Source organism: Cucumis sativus, chromosome 3 (genome assembly GCF_000004075.3).
Source record: "Cucumis sativus cultivar 9930 chromosome 3, Cucumber_9930_V3, whole genome shotgun sequence".
Lineage (NCBI taxonomy): Eukaryota > Viridiplantae > Streptophyta > Magnoliopsida > Cucurbitales > Cucurbitaceae > Cucumis > Cucumis sativus.
The window spans coordinates 1,723,515-1,742,546 of record NC_026657.2 but is presented as its reverse complement, the minus strand read 5'-3'; the positions used below and the strand labels follow the sequence as shown (position 1 = coordinate 1,742,546).

At 32.0% G+C, this 19,032-nt stretch overlaps 3 protein-coding genes across 4 annotated transcripts; all 3 read right to left on the bottom strand.

Annotated features, from left to right (window-relative positions):
- Positions 1-4,603: 4,603 nt before the first annotated feature.
- On the bottom strand, positions 4,604-5,974 carry LOC101213689 (eEF1A lysine and N-terminal methyltransferase). Its single transcript, XM_004147217.3, has one exon. It carries the CDS (start codon positions 5,972-5,974, stop codon positions 4,604-4,606), a length of 1,371 nt encoding a protein of 456 aa, XP_004147265.1.
- A 1,473-nt stretch (positions 5,975-7,447) lies between these two features.
- Positions 7,448-12,698, bottom strand: LOC101208900 (poly(U)-specific endoribonuclease-B). Of its 2 annotated transcripts, XM_004147199.3 has the most exons (8): positions 12,481-12,698; positions 12,331-12,399; positions 12,166-12,234; positions 11,141-11,191; positions 10,983-11,051; positions 9,669-10,277; positions 8,894-8,965; positions 7,448-8,007 (listed from the first exon to the last, which is right to left on the bottom strand). In XM_004147199.3, the coding sequence occupies exons 1-8, from the start codon at positions 12,595-12,597 to the stop codon at positions 7,774-7,776; spliced, it is 1,290 nt and encodes a 429-aa protein (XP_004147247.1). In that variant the 5' UTR covers positions 12,598-12,698; the 3' UTR covers positions 7,448-7,773. The 2 variants fall into 2 exon arrangements, with proteins under 2 accessions (XP_004147247.1, XP_011650368.1); XM_011652066.2 differs by lacking the exon at positions 11,141-11,191.
- A 4,895-nt stretch (positions 12,699-17,593) lies between these two features.
- Positions 17,594-18,613, bottom strand: LOC101209142 (FCS-Like Zinc finger 2). The gene is made up of 2 exons (XM_004147200.3): positions 18,292-18,613; positions 17,594-18,184 (listed from the first exon to the last, which is right to left on the bottom strand). The coding sequence occupies exons 1-2, from the start codon at positions 18,519-18,521 to the stop codon at positions 17,974-17,976; spliced, it is 441 nt and encodes a 146-aa protein (XP_004147248.1). The 5' UTR covers positions 18,522-18,613; the 3' UTR covers positions 17,594-17,973.
- Between the last annotated feature and the right edge of the window lie 419 nt (positions 18,614-19,032).

Below are 19,032 nucleotides of genomic sequence, written 5' to 3'. Positions count from 1 at the left end.
TGCTCTGCTTTAAGACCCCATGCAGTAACTATTTGGTTTGGTTTTCTATTTTATTTTAAAAAATTGAGCCTACAAACACTCATTTCATCTCCATCTTGTGAAGAAAAAAAATTAGAAACTTAGTTTTTGTTTTTAGAATTTAGTTAACAATTCAACTCTTGTTATGTATTTAAGGATTTCAACTCTTGCTACGTACTCAAGAAAGATGCAAACCGTTGTAAGATAAGGGGAGAAAATAGACTTAGTTTTTAAAAACCAAAACAAAAGACGTAATAGTTACCAAACAAATCTAGTTTTTTTTGTAGCCAAAGCTCTATGAGGTCTAGATGACTAAAATATCTTACTTTTTGCTTCACTTTTGGGTTATTTTTTTCCTCTTTTGGTAGACCAACAAAAAGGCAAAAAGAACAAATGAAACTCTCAAAAGCTAAACTATATCTCTTCCTCAATTAAGCAATTTGCTTGGCCAAAACCACAAGAAACCCCACAAAGAAAGTGATTTTGTGGACTATGTTTCATTTTTTTCACACAACTCTATTATGTGTGGATAGAAAAAATCCTTTGAAAATATTGAAAGTTTTAATGGTGTTGATTTCATTAGGATAAGAAAGAGTTAGAAATAAAGCATCTTTAGGCTATATGTACACACACACATGTGGCTCAAAACAAAGAGTTCTCTTTCATTTCTTTGGTTTCAAGTGTTCTAATATTAATACATAATTTTCTTTCTTAAAATAAAATCATGAAAAATCCCCCCAAGTGTCCCAATGATGTAGGACTCATCAAATTTTCAAACTTTGCTTAATAATAATTGGTTCCAAAGAAATGGTAATATTATTGGGCAATGTGTACAATGTGGTGAAGAGATCAAAATCATATCTTTAACAACATATCTTCATCATTTTGCTTTTTTTGTATGATTTTTCTTAAAAATAGATAGGGTTTCAAGGAAATGCAGCCCCAAGGTTCAACCTTTTTCAAGTTTAGGGTTAATTGTGTTACTTTGTTCCCTAATATATGTGTGTGAAGTTTTTTTTAAAAATTAAGTATAATGTGAGATGATGATACAAAATTGTTTAGAATGGTAACTAATTGTCAGTTGAGTACATATTCAATGGGTCTGTTTCTTATGTATCGAACCATTATAGGCTAGGTCGTGTGAGGTGGGTGGCATTTCGTTTTGTGGGCACATGCCCAACTTATTATAGGCTACGTTATATAAAGAATTATTGGGAACGTTGTCATTTTAAAAAATATATATTATTCTCTTAAGAGGGTCTTTTATTTGTGTAATGTAAGTTAGCCTAAATTAGAAACATCGTGAATAGCTCAATTAATAAAATGTATGTTAGGATCACATGCTTAGGGCATTCACTTAACATAGAATAAGTTTAGGGTTTTACAACATAAGGGACCAAATGATAATACTTTAGCTTAAAAGTTTCAAAGAATTCTCAAGCCTTGGAGTCCAAGTAATGTTTGGATAAGTTCTATGATAATTGGAACAATCTTTTAACGCCATTCTCAAACAAGTTGAAAATTTCTTTTATCATTCTATTTAATAATTGTAGGATAAGAACCAAAATACTGACTTTTGAGAATTGAGATTGCAGTTAATGTCTTTATCTATTGAGCTATATTCGAATTGACAAAAAAAAAAAAAAAAGACTTTCATTATATTCACATACAACTATGAATTTTTCCTTTGCTCATTTCTCTCTTATGCAAGAAATTTAGGGATCGTTTGGAGAGCTGAAATGTAATCAAGATTATTAAAAATCAAAAGAGTGTTTACGCAATCGAAAATGAAACAGAAATGAGATCGTAAAGTGTGAAAACAATGAAAAGATGATTTGATTGAAAATTGTTGAAACATAATGAGTTTTGTATTACAAATTGAGTCCAAAATGCTCAAATCGAACCTGAATTTTTTTACTATACGTTATGTTAAAAGCCTATCTTATTATGAACCACCAAACATAGACTTACTAACAAGGCTAGCCATTCCTCTCTTGAGGTGGTGAAGTGATTTTAAGGCTTTTTCTTTCTTTATTTTTAATGTAATAACTCATAAAATGAGAGAGGGTGAATATGATAGATGGAGACCAAAAGATTCTAATTGTGTTGGCCAATTGAATTGCAAAGGAAGGCAGAAACTTGGATTGGGAAAACTCCAAACTTTGATTTTGATAGTTTAGTCTTTTATTGTAGAAGAGACTACAAAGCTGAGCTGTGGCCATGTAATTGTTAGGCTAACCATTAGATCTTTATGTGGAGGCCATTGGTTCTTATCCCTTCAAACTTTCTTCTTTTCTTTTCCCATTTAATGAAATCAAAAGGAAAATGAGCGAGGGAATTGAAAGAGAGATAACAGAGATGTGTAAAAACAAACCTAAATACTTTAAACTTCATTTCAGAACCAATGCCATTATTTCCCACTTTGGGTATATATATATTTTTTTCTATTTTTCAACTGTCTAATAATGTTTGTTGGCACTCTAGTTTTCATGTGTTTATTGTCATCGTGGACCTTTCATAAACTTGGACCTTCAATTTGCTTATCTTAGTCCACTCTTGCCTTTCCAGCTATCTTGCATGAAACTCGATGCGTAAGTTAGTTTAGGAGTGTATAGTTAAGTTAGACACAGGAGATCGAAGTAAGATTAGGACTCTTCTTTGAAAAGTATTTACTCATCCCCTTTGGAGTCAACAAATAAGGTTATTTATAACATCTTTCCTCTCAACCTATGCGTCTCACCAAACGATTGATATATATTTACCAACTCTACTTTTTAGCCTAGAATCCAAGGAATTGACTTTTTCCTTTTAGAATGCATGTTCTTCTATATTGAGCTTGGGCTCGCAAGCGTGGTTTTAGTCCTACTTGGGGTAACTCTCGATAACCTTATGCTAGAAGCTTTACATTCTCATTTGATATAGAGAATTGCATTTGAAATGAGTGGCCGTACTCTCAAAGAGAATGATCGTTACAAGGAAATGAAAATGAATTTGTTTCTCTTGGAAACTAAGAATAAAATGTTGTTTTGTTTTACGTTCTTGATGAGTATGACTATAGTCTCTCTTCCCGTCTTATAACATTGGGTTGCAAATTCTAAAGGAAAAATTGTTTTTGCATCAAAACATTCTCATCCTAATATGTTTAAAACAATTCAATAAATGATCATCAAATTTACTTTGTAAAATCATAGTATGGAAGTGACTCCTTCTTTTGTTTTTGGTAAATGTATATAATTGGTTCTTTCAATCTTTCAACTTTAGGAAGTGATTCAAATAGTTTTTTTAAACAACAATTTTTTTAAAAAGTTGAAATATGGTAAAGGCTATAATAAACACATTATTAAAATTTTGATATATATCATATATTAAGGTTATTTACGGTTACTTTTTTTCATTTTGGATTTGTTTGGATGTATGTTTGAAATCTCCACCACAACTTTAAAAAAAAAACATTTTAAACAATTTCTTTTTTGATAAGGAAAGAACCAAACTTCTAACCTCAAAGTTTAATAGTAGTTGAATAAGCTCAATGTTAACCCAACTAAATAAAATAATAGTTATAAGAATCTTGTGATATTTAGTTTCAATAGATGGTACATTAACTATTTTTATAACGAAAAAGGAGAACAAATTGAGATGTAGATTTGCATCCACAATCCCTCATAGCACTCAAAGTTGTACAAGTTCTTCGTTATTTATTTATTTATTTGGGGAGGGGATGTTAGTGTACAAGTTTTATACTCCAACGTCCAAACCTTGAAGAACCTCCATTTTAGAAGTTTTCATTTGGCCCACCAACTCTGTTTTCACTTTGGAAAATTCTTTTAAATGTTTCATTCTGAAAACCCTAACAAAACAAATGATAACCCAGATGACACAAACAAACTCTGCAGCCTCCTCAAATGCTAACCGTAGAGTAATGTATTTATTTATTAAAAAATCACACTGTTAATCATCTAAAGTTGGGTTATATGAACAAAATAATCACAGAACCCACAAGGCATTGAAATAAACCATCATCCCTTAACCAAAGGAGGGTGAGGAAGGTCTAACCTCTATCATAGCTTGAAGACTCTTAGGGTCTTCTTGTATGGATGACCTTAATATCGCAATCATATGAAGTACGTAGAATGCACTAGGAGTGTGTTAATCATCCATATAGAATTACGGTCCTTTACTGCTCTCATGTTCGACTAATGTAATACAATAGTACTTTCACAGGCTAAGAGTTATTCTTTTCACATTCCTGGCGTTGTCACTCCTCCTTGCTCTCTCTCACTCACGCTCCCCACTCTAAACCCTTGGGAGCAGGGTGAAGTATGGAAAATTAACGTCCTCTTCGTGTGTATCGACAACGACAGGGGATCATACCTCATTAGTTTCAAAACCTCGAGCAAAGCACCATTACAAATCTGAAATCAAGGTCATCCAAAGTCCGTACAGAAAAAACCCAAACTCTTCATGAATGGGGTCTCAAGTAAAATCGTTTCTTCAAGCCAGCAATCAGTTCTAAGCTCTAGGTTTGAAAGCCATTATCCAAGGATCAAAACCCATCTCTTCAGAATGATACAATTCTCAAGAAAATTCATATCCTTTTTATGGAGTCCATGTATGCTCCTGGGAGGAATAATCTCAATCTAGATGAAAAGCTGTTAATCTCTTCCTTTGTAACATTAGGAAAAGACTTGATTGAACAAACAGAAGCAATGACAACAAAGTTTTCACCATTATCAACATCTATCTGAAACAAATCATCAAAAATTGATCTGAATTCATGGACCAATGTATCAAAGAAGAATTTATCAAGAGGAATCACATTCACTATAAGAATCCCATGTTCAGAAAGAACTGATCTAGCACTCAAAAGAACATCTCTCCGAACAAACTCCAGTGGCGGTGAACTCATGCCGTTTCGAGCATCACTTGAATCCAAATCAAACATGATTACATCATACAAAGAAGACATGTGAACACCAAGCGATTCACTCTTCTGTTTCTTGACTGATTTAGAAGCATATTGAAGAAATTCAGTAGCATCTCCAATGGAGATGTGAAGAAATTCATTCTCTACCAATCCAAAATACTGTTGTGCAACTCTGAGAACCTCCACGTCCATTTCTACACCCATAACTTCAAAATCTAAATGGGTTGCAAGGAAGGAGAGTAGAGCTCCACCACCAACTCCAACACACAGGGCTTTCGGTCTATGGCCAGTTTGAATCTGTTTGTCAATGGAGGACGCAATCAATGAAAGGCTTGCGACCATTGGAGGTAAGTAAGGATGAACCAAAACCCTAGTATCTGGTTTGAACTGGATGTTTTGAATTTCAACGCCATCTAGATTAAGATTATCCTCAGGAATTAGACGAATTTCTGTTTGAATCAAGTTCGGCATCCTTTTGAACCTCAATCGTCTCCTAAATTCCCTAGTTTCGAATGATTCTCTCTCGATTTCTACATTCTCAACCAGAAATTCACCAACGGAAGAACCGATGCATCTCTCTAAAACTACCCTACGTATAACGTTATCGACGAAACTAAGAATCGGAACTTCAGGTATTCCATTTTTGAAACATGATTTTGGGAATAAAGCAAGAAGAAGTGGCTGTAAACTCACCACTAGTCGACTCCAGGTCGAAGCCGAATCCTGACGATTGTAGATTGGAAGAGAATCATGGCCAGTCACCGGTTCTTGATCTCCGACTAGAATCAAGCGCGAAATTCCAGGGGAATCGAATAGAAGGTGATAGTGTCCAGATTCCGTGGAAAAAATCCAGTCGGTTTCAAGGCCCGGGGGAACGAACATGGCGGCGACGGAAGGAGAATCAGTGAGTCGGATCGGCGAATCAAGGACGGCGATCCGGAGAGAAGAACGCGAGTTACATGGATTGGGGAAAGAGAATGTTATGAAACGAGAAGGGTTTAAAGCTTCAAACATATGCACGTCAAGCGCCATTGGTTCGATTCTCTTCTTCCTGGCGACGGTTAGTGTGAGGGACGACGCTATGTCAACACCGGCACCGGCGTACGGCGGGGCAGCCGCTGAGATTACACAGGGCAGAGCTGTTCTTACGAAATTGCTATATTACCTTTTTCTTTTGTTGAAATTCTAAAAATTTGAACTTAATTTAAAATATTCTTTCCAAAATTGATATGCAAAATATAAATATTACAAATTTGAACTTAAAACCACTGTGTATTGACGTGAAGTTGAGCTAAGTTTACAATTTATGTTGATGGTGAAGTTGTATTTTCAATGATCTTACAAAGATGTACAATACATTACTAACACTTTCATCAAACACTATATCATAAAATGTAGAATCAAATTTGGTCTAAGTCATGAAACCTTTTACTAATTTCAGGTTTATTTTTTATTTTTCTTTCTTGAGAAGGTTTCGATTTTTTTTTTTTTTTTGCTTATTTGGTAAATGTTTCACTTTTATAAAATTATTATTGAAGAGGACAACATTGTTCATAGTTTAGCAGTTTTGACTTTTCGTGGTAGATTTTCTATTTTTGAAGAAAAGTTTTCGTGATTTATCTCTTATATTCGAGAGGGATTGATGTTAGGTTGTTTTGTCGGTTTTTTGAAATGTCATTTAACAAGAAGGTAGAATGCTTAACATATGAGATTCATTCTTAATGAAAAACAAAGTAGAGATATTCTACTACTAAAAGCAAATTTAGTTCATCTATAATCAATATGATTTTTCATTATAGAGATAAGTGATTTGAATCTTCCAACTCTAATTGTTGTTCTAAAAGAAATTGAGATATTCTACAAATAATCTTGCTTACCTTCTTAAAGGCAAGTAAAAATAGTTGAAAGAACCCAAAACCTTAAAGGTAGTTAAGGTATAAAGGAATAATAAAAAAAATTGGAATAATTTAGCTTACAACTGATAAAACAAAGATATTTTTGGATAGAGGCCTGGTTTTTAAGCTTAATTTTCTAAAACCTAAATATCAAGGTCATTCTTAATAATATCTCGTGTTTAGTTTTGTTTTCTCTCAATTTCTTTCTTCGATATGACTTTCATCTCACTTAAAGAAACAATTGAATTCTCAGTCAAATTTAACTTTTGAAAACTTATTTGAATTTTTAAATCGATATAGGGTGGATAACAAAATACGTATTTGATTTTTTAAATCCATATAGGGTGGATAACAAAATATAAAAACTGATTAATGAAAATAGTATTTATAAATCTAATTTTCAAAACTACAAATAAAAAAATTGGAACTTCCTTTCCGAAAGGATTGTGAAATAGACCTTTCCCCTAAAATATCTTTCAACTCCAATCCAAAGATATTTTTTCAAGTATATCACAATGATGATTTTGCTGATATTTTATACAGAATCCAAAAAGGATCAACCGTGATTCCCCATTCATCTTTGTTCTTTTCCCATTTCCATTGCTTAAAATAAAGAACAAGATCTTCTGCTCTTAACACTATATTCCATCACATGACAAAATACATAACTTTTCACAAGTCATAATCACAAACATCAGTTGCTGGACTCAGTATCTTCACAAAACCATTTGCAAATCCATGTAATAATACAAAAGTTTCAGTATCCTCCTAGAAGGAAATAAGTACATCCTGAGAATCATCTTTTTCCATCACATATTGTGATTGATACCTATTGTTGTCACATTCTACAGGTGTTACATCTCATACTACTCATCTCTTAATCTATGATACAATCCTTTCTTAGATGTTTATTGGATTAATCTCAGGGAAGGAACTTCAACACTCTGCTATTGGAAACACTGACCCCATTTTGTTTCCAAATCGATAACACTTGATATTAACAGCATATGGTCCGAGCTCGACATGGTTGTCCTCTCCACCAAGGAAGAAGCACAGTGTATAAAGTGCAACTTCAAACTCAGGGCTAACTCCAACTAAAGTGCTTGAGACAGATTTGAGAACACCATTCCATTCAAACTGAATGGTAAGTAGCTGAGTTTCTGAATCGGGCTGCAGGGTTGGCAAAGAAGTCGTTAAGTTAGAGATATGTATTAGATTACGTAGAACAGAATGCTTGACTTCCAAAAAGTGAGGTGAACTCTTGAGTTTAAAGTGGGAAAGACTGTTCCCGTCAAAACTAATGTTTGATGGAACAAAACAAATTTAATAGCCTGAAGAATGGGTGTTAAAATAGAAAGTAGCACTAAGTAATTTAAAAGGTTTTTGCCGTCTTTACTTTCAATATATGTAAATTGGGAATAAATATCTCCAAAAATATCTTAACCTTTTTTTATGCTCAAAGAAACTATAATTCATTAATATCTAGATAGAATCTAGGATATTATGAATCCAAGAAGAGTCTAGAAAAATCTTTTCTTGGGCTCCAAAGGTTTCGTGCATATAAATAGGTGTGTCCCCATTTGTAAATCAAAAAAAGTTTGAGAAAGTTAGACAAACTTAAGTGAGGAAAAGTGAGTGAGCATTGAGAGGAGTGAAAAGGTTTTCTCACAATAAGTGTCCACCTTTTCTTTCTTTCAAGTGATTCTCTCTTTCTTCTCTGACAACTTCCTCAACATTAACTATGTGAAGGTTAATCTTTTAGGGAAGCTACCAAAATGTTCAGAATTCTTTGGATTTCTGATAAATAAATATATGGCTTCTTTTATAATGCTGAACAGGGAAATGGGGTTCTATAATCATCTTTCCATTTGAAAACTTCAGGTTTGGTTACAATGTTTGCCCCTGATTAAATATTAAAAGTCAGATGAAGTTTCAAATGACTTCAGAAAATTCCACTGTGATGAGATATGGGAATTCAAACTTATTTTTTCACAGTTCATCATCAATTACCCGAAAAGAAAAGAAAAGAAAAGAAGTGTTAAGTTGAGTTACTTACACACTGGCCACGTCGTCGGGGGAAAATGTAACCTTGATAGTCAACACTCCCTTTAGCCTCTTCAAGGTAAAACTGTATTTGGAATAAATGAACATGAAAAAAGGTATAAGAAAAATAGCAAGTTCGGGAAACTCCAGAAAATAAAATACTAATATTAAGAAGATGATAGACTAGTAAATTTATGAACAAAACGTTGTACATCATTTGCGCATTTAAGACCACAGGATGCAGCCAACTTCACACGATAAAAAAGTACAGGGGCGACAGCCAACTTCAAATCATTTGCGTATCAAAGTTTTTATCCAATAGTTGTCTAAGGCTTTATAATGCTGTGAAACAGAGAAATGAGCCAAGTTCATCTTTTTCGAGAAACAACTGCTTTCATCCAGAAAGAATGCAAGAATATAATGGCATACAAAAAATTAGAGTCTATAAAAAATCCCTCTTTTTGGATTTCCAACTAGGTAAAATAGTGCCCGCACCAGTGAACAAGTTGCTCAATTTTTCAATTTTGAATTTAGCAAAGTAAAGAAACAAATCTCAAAACATGACTTTTTATGCTTGAATTATTAATTAAAAATAATCAAGAGGGGGAATTTTTCCTCCCTCATTCTGCTCCTATTGCTACTGCCTTACCGAATGCAGGAAATTAAGGCCTCAACATGACTAGATAGATATTGTACGGACTGAGTATTTCAAGCTTAAATTTCAGGAATTACCAGTTTTATCTTTTGTGACAGCTCGTTAGAGAGAGGAATCTCAGAAGGGCACTAACCTGAAGCCAGTTGTGGAAACCAGAAACCTCCTGCTCTCCTTGTTGCTTGATTTCTCCAACAAAAACATGCTCAAAAGCAGAAGAGGAACCACATGTTCCACCCCGACCATAAAGATCAAACCATAAGCTAGTCAGCATACGCTTAAAATCTTGATACTCATTGGATGCAACTCCCTTGGATGAAAGATACTTGTGAAGGTACTTAATTGGTGCAGTTCTACTAATTTCTTCAATGAATGCTGCTTGCTCTTGCCTCTCCTCAGGTGTCACAACTTCTTTGCTCCCTTGATTTGGATTGTAGTTATCAAGTAGAGAACAAAAGCGTGAAAATGTTGGCTTTCTAAGTACTTCTTCGCTAACCCAACTAAAGAGGCTTCCTTGTGCCATATCTTCCCTTCCACTGACCCTCTTCCCTTCACCGCAATCAATTTCATAATCTTTTCCAGGTACCAAACGATTTAAATCAAGTTTCCAAAGCTTGTTACATGCATAAGACAGATCAGCAAGCTCATCTTCTGAGGGTTCTAGCTCAGCACCGACTTCCACCTCATCAGAGTAATTTTGTTCACTGGCAGGCCGTTTGTATCCTCCCCAATTATCTGTTTGAACCTACAAATTTGTTGCACGAGCAAATTTTGGAGCAAATATTTTAAGTCCAAGCAACTACATGGAACCTAGTTCACTGCTAGTAAAAAATCTAAGCAAACATAATATTGTATTAGAAACACCACTGATCCACTAAACAGCAGACTACCACACAGATTATAAGTAAGAAGCATGATCCCAAGACGAACACTCTTTCCGGCCAAGGTATAATAACAATATGCCATACACGAGATTTATGGATTATTAATGCTATTGTCCAACCCCAATTATATAGAAACATGGCTTACTTCAAGAGCCAAACAATTTATTCTAATCATAAATATCCATGATTGTCGTGCTTACAAACATTGCTTACAGAAAACTATCATAAATGCCCATGATTATCATGCTTACAAACATTGCTTACTTCAAGAGTCAAATCAATGATTCTAATCATTATGTTACAGAAACATCAGATTCAGACATTCAAACTCAATTACATCCTGCCATAACATTAAGAGCTCTCGTTATGTTACAGAAACATCAGATTCAGACATTCAAACTCAATTACATCTTGCCATAACACTAAGAGCTTTCGTTTATGTATAAAAGGACTGAAATTTTGCTTCAGGTTATCTTTCAAGGACGTATTTAGACTAATTAATCATATAAAATAGCACACCAAACATGCATTTTGTCAAAATGTTCTTCGGATTTTAAATAAGTAACCTTGTGTTGTCGCCTAGTTGGCTTTTTGTGGACTGTCTCCCACCCATCATTTTTCTCCTCAGAGCTCTCCTGTATGGTGCAGTTAATTCCATGAGAGAACAAAACTAAGTGATTTAATTGAATAAAATCGACTTTGAAAAATAAAGAACAAGAAAAACCTCTTTAGCCCACTGGTTTCTGTTGTAACCATGCTCACTACCATATTCACTCTGTTTATGCATTGCGTTTGTGAGTAAGCAATATACCAATGAGAGTGGAGGAAATGAAAATGCTATTGGAACTAAAATACTAAAAAAATAGATGAAAACATGATTCCACATAAGTGAATCTAATAAAACCAACTACAGTAGTTATCACCACTTGAAGGAAAAGTCCTCTTTCTAAATAAGCAACTTGAGTGATACCAAGATAAAAATTAAATCAAAAGTCATTGGAAGAGGCTAACATAGTGAAGCATTACTCGATATACGTATAAGGATACCCATTATAGATAAAAAAAATGGTCAAGAATAGTATACCAATCTTCACAACAAAGGGCAAGTAAAAAAGATGTAGAGTTTCCATTTTTAGTCTCGATGAATAAATATGAATGAGATTTGACATTCCAAACAGTTAACAGGGCCCCAAATTGATTAGAAGTAGTTAAGATCATGGTAATATATATATAAATAATGATACCACTCCATTCTTAAAAAGTGTTTTAGGTAGAACCAAAAGTTTTTGTGTTTTCTTCAATGAGATTAAATTTTCTAATAAATAATGGTATCACACTGGTTGGAGGAGGTCGCAAGTTCGAACCTTGAAGTGAGATTAACACCCAAAACTCATTATGTCTCTCATATACTAAGCATCTTAAAATTGCGTCACTCCTTAGAAAATTATTGATGTGACAGCTTACCAATAACCGTAGGATAAAGATTAAAAAATCTGCATACTCCTAATAACCGTTTGAGTACAAATTCAAAAAACTTCGATATAGTATTTCTCTCATACATTCAACATTATAATTCCTCAACTTAAGACACTCAACCAAAACGTCAATTGATCTAAGCGTTCAAAACACTAAACCTCATTCAAAGGAAACGACGGCATTGGAGCGTCTTGAGAGTAGTACAATAATGAAAAGAAGAAGAAGAAGAAAACGATCTCAACTTTTTCGAATGGTAAAGTAAACAGATCTAACCTGCTTCCGTTGACCAGAAATCCTCGAATCCTCAACCTCCCATTCCTCACGCCGTGAGCGACCCTCTTCCTAAAAAATCAATCAATAAAACCCCACATTTCAATCCCACATCAAATCCAATCCAAACCCATGAAATTCCAGAATCAATCGAAGCCCAAAATAAACCTCATTGTTCCTCCGATTCCGATGATACCCATCTCTCCGATCTCCTCCATCTTCCTCCCCAGTAACCACCTGAATCATTACAAAACATAAAAGAAATCGAACCCCAATAGCTCAGTAGCGACACTATTACTAAACTCACTGATCACTAACCTGTGCCCAAGTGGATCTGGATCTATCTTCGCGAGATTGGGAAGGCGATTGTTGATCGTTGTTGTCGCCGTCGTTTCCGATTGCAACATCTATGAGGCCCTTGATTAAACCTTCCATTTCTGGATTGTTTGAGATGTGAAGCTATGGAGATCAGAGTGTGATAAAGGATAGTAACGAAGTTGAAAGAAGGTGGTTGAATAAAAGGTAAGGTAATTGAAGATGGCGGGTAATGGCAATCTTGAAACTAAATGGAAAATGCCACGTGTTTGATTCTCATTAGTTCTTCTTTTCCTTGCCGACACAGCTGAGTGGTCTTAAATTATGATGACTATTATTTACTCTTCCCACTTTATAGATATTTTAGTTTTAGTAAAATGAACCAAATTATTTATATAACTTTTTATTTAGGCTCAAACACGTTAAGATAGATTATTATTTTGTATCTACACGTATAATTGTTTGTAAAATATTTGATAAAAATGTACGTAGATTTTTTTATTTTGTTTCTTATTTTTTTGTGTTACGTATTTGTTTAGATAATTCATCTCTATAGAATTAATAAAAATGATATAATATGGATGAAATTAATTTTTGGGAATGGAAATTTAATATAATGGGTTATGTTAAATTCACAATATTTTATGTGTTTAACTAATTTAAGTAATTGATTTCCTCAATTTTGTATCCAATATGCATTAATTTGCATTTAAGCCTTCCAAATTATTGTCCACATTTTTCATTAGTCTAAGAATGAGTATACACCCTTTTTTTTTTGTGTACTTAATCTTAAATCTTGCCACTATTGCAGGTTTGATTGTTTTTTTTTTTTTCTTTTTTCCAAATGTTTTGCTATTTATGAATTTTTTTAAAATATAATATTAAAAATAGAGTAGGCAGAAACGTATTGTAAACAATAGAATAGTGAATTGTGTACCTTGTTCACGATTAGGTTAAGTCGTGGACCAGATACATAACAAGGCATTGAAGTCGTGGATCGACAGCGTTGACTGACATATTTCATATGCCTTGTGGGGAATGCACCATCATGTTTCAGGACATTGTGATCTAGTTTGGGGGTTACCTATGCACGAGGAGCCTGTTGCAGAACTGTTAAGGTATAACTGAAAACAATTAGTATATGAAGATTTCTCGAAAGTTCTACCACATGATATTTATCACACCCGATGGTGCTTATTATTATTGCATGGTAAGAATTTTAATATGATTTGTTTTCTAATTTTATAGCATGCACATTATGTAATTATATTATTTGCAATAGTTCAGAATAACTTTGTTCAAGATGTGCATAATTACTCCGTGGAACACTATTTACAAGATTTGAGTTCAACGTGTGATCAAACCTTAAAAAATATAGAACATTTATTCAACAGACAAGACGACTCAATATTGCAGACACATATCAAAATATGTATTCGACGTAGACGATGGTTACAAGGTGAAAATGTTGTAGAGGGAGATCACGAACATGCTTGGTTCGTAATTGTAAATTTTAATAATTTATATAAACTTCAATTTTAAAGGTAGATCATACAGATTTGCATTCTTATTTGTACCAAAACCATAGACCTTTTATAAACTTAAATAAAAAATAAAAATGTTTGAAACCCTATAAAAAAATGGCATGTAAAGATTTAAAATTTTCTTTTTTAAAAAAATTTGTCCAACTAAAGTAGCTTAAAATGTACAATTTGTTGCATCAAACAAAATTTTGTGCTAAGTGGGAATACTCGTTGAATAGTTCAAAGTTCAAATAACTATCATTTATATTTCAAATAATAGATTAAGTTAGGGATTAGTTTCTTTTTTTTAAAGGAATTCATGTACGTACATGACTTCCTTTAATCCAGTCACACCATTAAACCTAGTCTTCAACCACGTAAGCTGTAAGAAGACTAAATTCAAGAATGATTAAAAGTAGAAAAATTAAGATTGGACATTAAAAATATAAGAAGCTTTTAACTTAAGTTCAAGTTTATATTTAATAAGTTTTGTACGATAAATTTTAACAAAGACATCAAACCAAATCAACTGTTCAAATCAATTTTCTAAATTTCAAACAAAGAATTCTCATCATTATAAGAAAGTCAAACTATGTAGAAAAAAGAGTTCAAAATGTTCTTGTAAAACATGTGACGACTCAAGTAGATATTCAAGTATAGCTTAATATATAAGGCTCTAATTACTATCTCGAACATCAACCGTTCGATCTTCCATTCTTGAAAGGCTCTTTCTCTTTTATTAGACAGCTTGTATGGACAAAAAGCTCGTAAAATGCACACAATATAGAAAACTAGAGTACAATTCTTTAGAATTCAACACTATGCAAAATCGTATGGATTGAAAAAATACTATAAAAATAACGACATGTTAAGGTGTAGTTTTGAAATTGTTAAAACCACTTTTTTCTTTTTCAAAATTACACCAAAACATGCTTTAAATTAATTTTATATATAACTTTTACACTTTTAAATGCATTTCTCTTAATACTAAAATTAATTTTGAATTATTAAAAACATGTTTTGAAATGATTTTAAAGATGAAAAATATAATTTTAATTACTTTATAAATAGTTTCAAACATACCATTAAACACTCAATCGAGGAAAAAGTTCCAATACGAGATTGTTTATCGATACAAAGGCCATGTGAGACATGAAAATTATACAATTTTAGAAAAAAACTAAGATACAAACGCGTTGAAGATATGCTCTTGCCTTTTCTTTTAGGATGTATAAACATAACGTCACTTACTTTAAAAAATAACAACTATAGAAGATGAAACGTTTAGGTTGTGTTTTGTAACTATTTTTTATTTTTAAAAAATCAAGGTTATCTTTTTTTACAGCACAAGAGAGTCAAAAAATTACCCAAAACTCGAGAAAAAAATAAGCGTTTAAAAACTATTTTTTTCTCAGTTTGGTGACTTGATTTTTTAAAAACATAGATAAAAAGGAATAAGAAACTTGGAGATGCAATGAATATTTATAACTTTAATTTTAAAAAAACAAAAACAAAAGATGAAATGATTATAATTTATTCATTTTTTTGTATGTATGCTTCTGCTTTGGGCTTTCTTTTTGTCTTTCCAATCTTAGTTTAACATACAAATTATTTGGGCCTTTAAGTTCTGGTCCAAGCTTTAACCATTTTCTCTTTTCTATATATCTATATACATAATACACATATACATACACACACACATATATATACGTATTCCAAACATTTTCTACATATAGTAAACTAAATAAATAAATAAATATAGTACACAAAATTGTTAAATATAATTATAAAAAAAACAACATTTTACTTTTACCATATGAATTAAATTCTTACAATTTTAAAACTACAAGACTAAATTCATAACTAAATTGTTATTTTAAAAAAGTAAATTCCAACGCAAGAAGTAAATTACATGAATGGGTAAAGGAAATTTAAGATGGCTAATTTAATTGGCTAACTTTTTTTTTTGTTCAAAATAAAGTATGTTTTAGTTATTATTATTATTATTATTTTACATTTTAATTACATCATCATCAATCACGATTATCAAACCAAATCTAGCGATGAATGAAAACTTTATAGTGGAATGAACATGAGAGCGAGCGAAGACCTAATCTACGTGTAAAACAGTTCGATAGTTTTGTATTAGGACATTTTTCCACATGATTGTAATGTTTTAAAATAAATAAAATGGGGAAATAGAGGTTAATATATATATATATATATATATATATATATAATGGATGATGGTGATTATATAAATTATTTTTATATAAAAAAAAAAGCACCCAAAGTCTTGGGAAGAAAATGGATTCCTCCAAGTAAAGTCTAAGGTGTCAATTCCCAATTTCTTTGTGGCCCAATACAATAATTAATCTTCTTTCATCAATTATTTTCATTGGTCAATACATAATTATTTATATCCTCACTCAATTAAATTAACATTCACTTAAATTATTATAATATCACCCAAAATTGACAACTTTTTTAAAAAAATATTACAAATCTCAAATAACACGTAACCCCATTTTAAATTACAATTAGTTTTAACATATTTATTGTATGCAATTATTTCTTTTTTAACCTTGTAAAATAAATCAAAATATTTAAATATATGTATATATATAATAAAAATTTAAATATATCACTAATGCATATTAATATAATAAACTTTAATTGATATGGATAGACATATAATTTGAATTTTCATGGTAGGTTGGTAAATATTTTTTATGTTTTTATTATTCACAATAATTTACCTATATTTAATATATAAAATTAATTTATGTAATATTATATTTTTTAAAAAGAATATGTAAAATGGTGATAAAGCATAAATAAAATGAGTAATTTTGTTTCGAATGATTATGTATTACAATTATGATAAGGATGAAATAAAAGATTTAAACATAAGAATAAACAAGAAAGATTAAATATTATAAAATTATTTAAAGGATTTTATGAAGTTTTGTTTCTAATAGTAAATATTTTTTATTTTTTTGTTAGCAAATGAAAGGAAAAAAACTAGTGGGATTTTTTATTTGTTAATCAGGTTCCTTTTACTAATATCTCTTTGCATGAATCAGGTTCCTTTTACTTCTTTCTCTTATGAACTGTTTTACAAATTTATTTACCTTTTATCTTCGAGACTCTTAGCAAAATTATAATAATCTTCTCTTACTGTTCATGAAAAATTTGGCATCAAAGATATTATTATAATCCTCCAAACTGATGCAAATCTCAAACTTTACTGCACTATAGTTTACAACTCCACTCTTTTGCATTTAATTCCAACTTACTTTCACTGTCAACAAAATTAACAATTATGCATTTCTTTTTGCATAATTGTGAGATGGTTCTTCAGTAAGCTAATACTCTGTATAGCCCTTTTCAAACAATTTTGTAAAAAAAATTGGGAAAAATAACGAATCAATCAAAATTCCTTTACACAAAGAACACCTGACATGACAATTAGGAATTTTATTATATAAAAACTTACTTATGGTATAAACAGAACAGATTGTTAAGAAAATTTGTTTTGAAGTAGATTAGTGTAAATTAACGACTAATTGTACACACCCATTAAGAGAATATTGATGAAATATAGTAAAATCTCAATGTTATTTATCATCTAATATCTCAAAATCAAACCCCAAAAGATTTAAGGGCCAAAAAAAAGAAGAAAAAAACAGTCTCAAGAACAAGAAGAAGAAGAAGAAGAAGAGGCAGAATCCATAGTTTAGATACAGATTTAATCACCCTCTTCCCTAAAACTCCATATGTATAATCAGAGAGTGATCTCAGTTTTCCAAACTCAAAAACAAAAAATCCCAAAAAAAGGAAACGAAAAACACATCAATCTCACATAAATCTCTTCCCCCTTTTGCAGATTCTCAAACCCCATCTCTTCTTTTTCTTCTTCTTCCCTGTTTTTTTTCCTTTTTTGGTTGTTTTTATGAGTTCCTTTTAAAACCTAAGCGGCGGCGACGGTGCCGGCACAGAAAGGGTATTCCGACGGAGGAGAAGATTTATTAGGAGATGTAGATCTTCTTCTTTGTTGGTCTTTTTTATTCCTTAACGCCTTCACAGCAGCAGCTGATGATCTCCTCCATTTCTTCTCTTTCATTTCATCTATTTCTATTTGTTCTTGTCTACATTCTTCACTACAAAACGGAGTGTCCCCTCTGTAAAAAAAAACATTACAAGATTGTTCAGTGTCAAACCCTTGATATACAAAAATCACTGAATCCAAAATGGAAAAAGATGAAGGACTAACTAACGATTAACGAACCTGTACATGAAGATATCGGTGTTGTTCCCGAGAGGTTTCCGGCAAAGGAAACAGGAGTCCAAGAAATGAGGAAGAGGGAGAGGATCGTCGAAACGGGAAGATCGTGAACGGTAGGTTCTGGAGAAGAAAGTGTGAGATGAGATTCCGGGTTCCATGTCGTCGTCGGCGGCGGAGGAGGAGGGGAGGAAGCAGGGTTTAGTAAGAGCGGCGGTGGGATTTGAGGAATCCATGGGAGAGAGAAATGGAGAAGAAGGAAGAAGGTTTGGTTTTTAAAGAAGAAATGAGAAAATGAAAAACCATTTCAGGTTTTTATAAATGGTTTTCCTTTTTCTTTTAGAGACTGAAAATCCGTTGGCTCCAATTTGCAAATTGAGCAAAAAGGAAAAAACAAAAACATAAAAAGAAATCAATGTCAATTTACTTTCTTGTCCCTTTTGAACTTTGTCCAATTATTAATGTTAGTCTCTCCTACCATCTCCCCCGTAAATAAGTTACTTAAAAGAAATAAAAGTGTATCGTATTAGTATGCATACTAATTATGCATTATTTTACATCGATCCATTTATATCCTCTCCTAGATTCGAGTGTTACAAAATAACTTTTGTTCCTCTTCTAAATTCGACTGTTACAAAATAATTTTTGTTCTACAAATCACGTTTAAAACATCCAAATTCCATATCTTTTCTTAAGAGATACATGTTATGCTATGCTACTTAGATTTTCAAGACAAAAATTAATAAT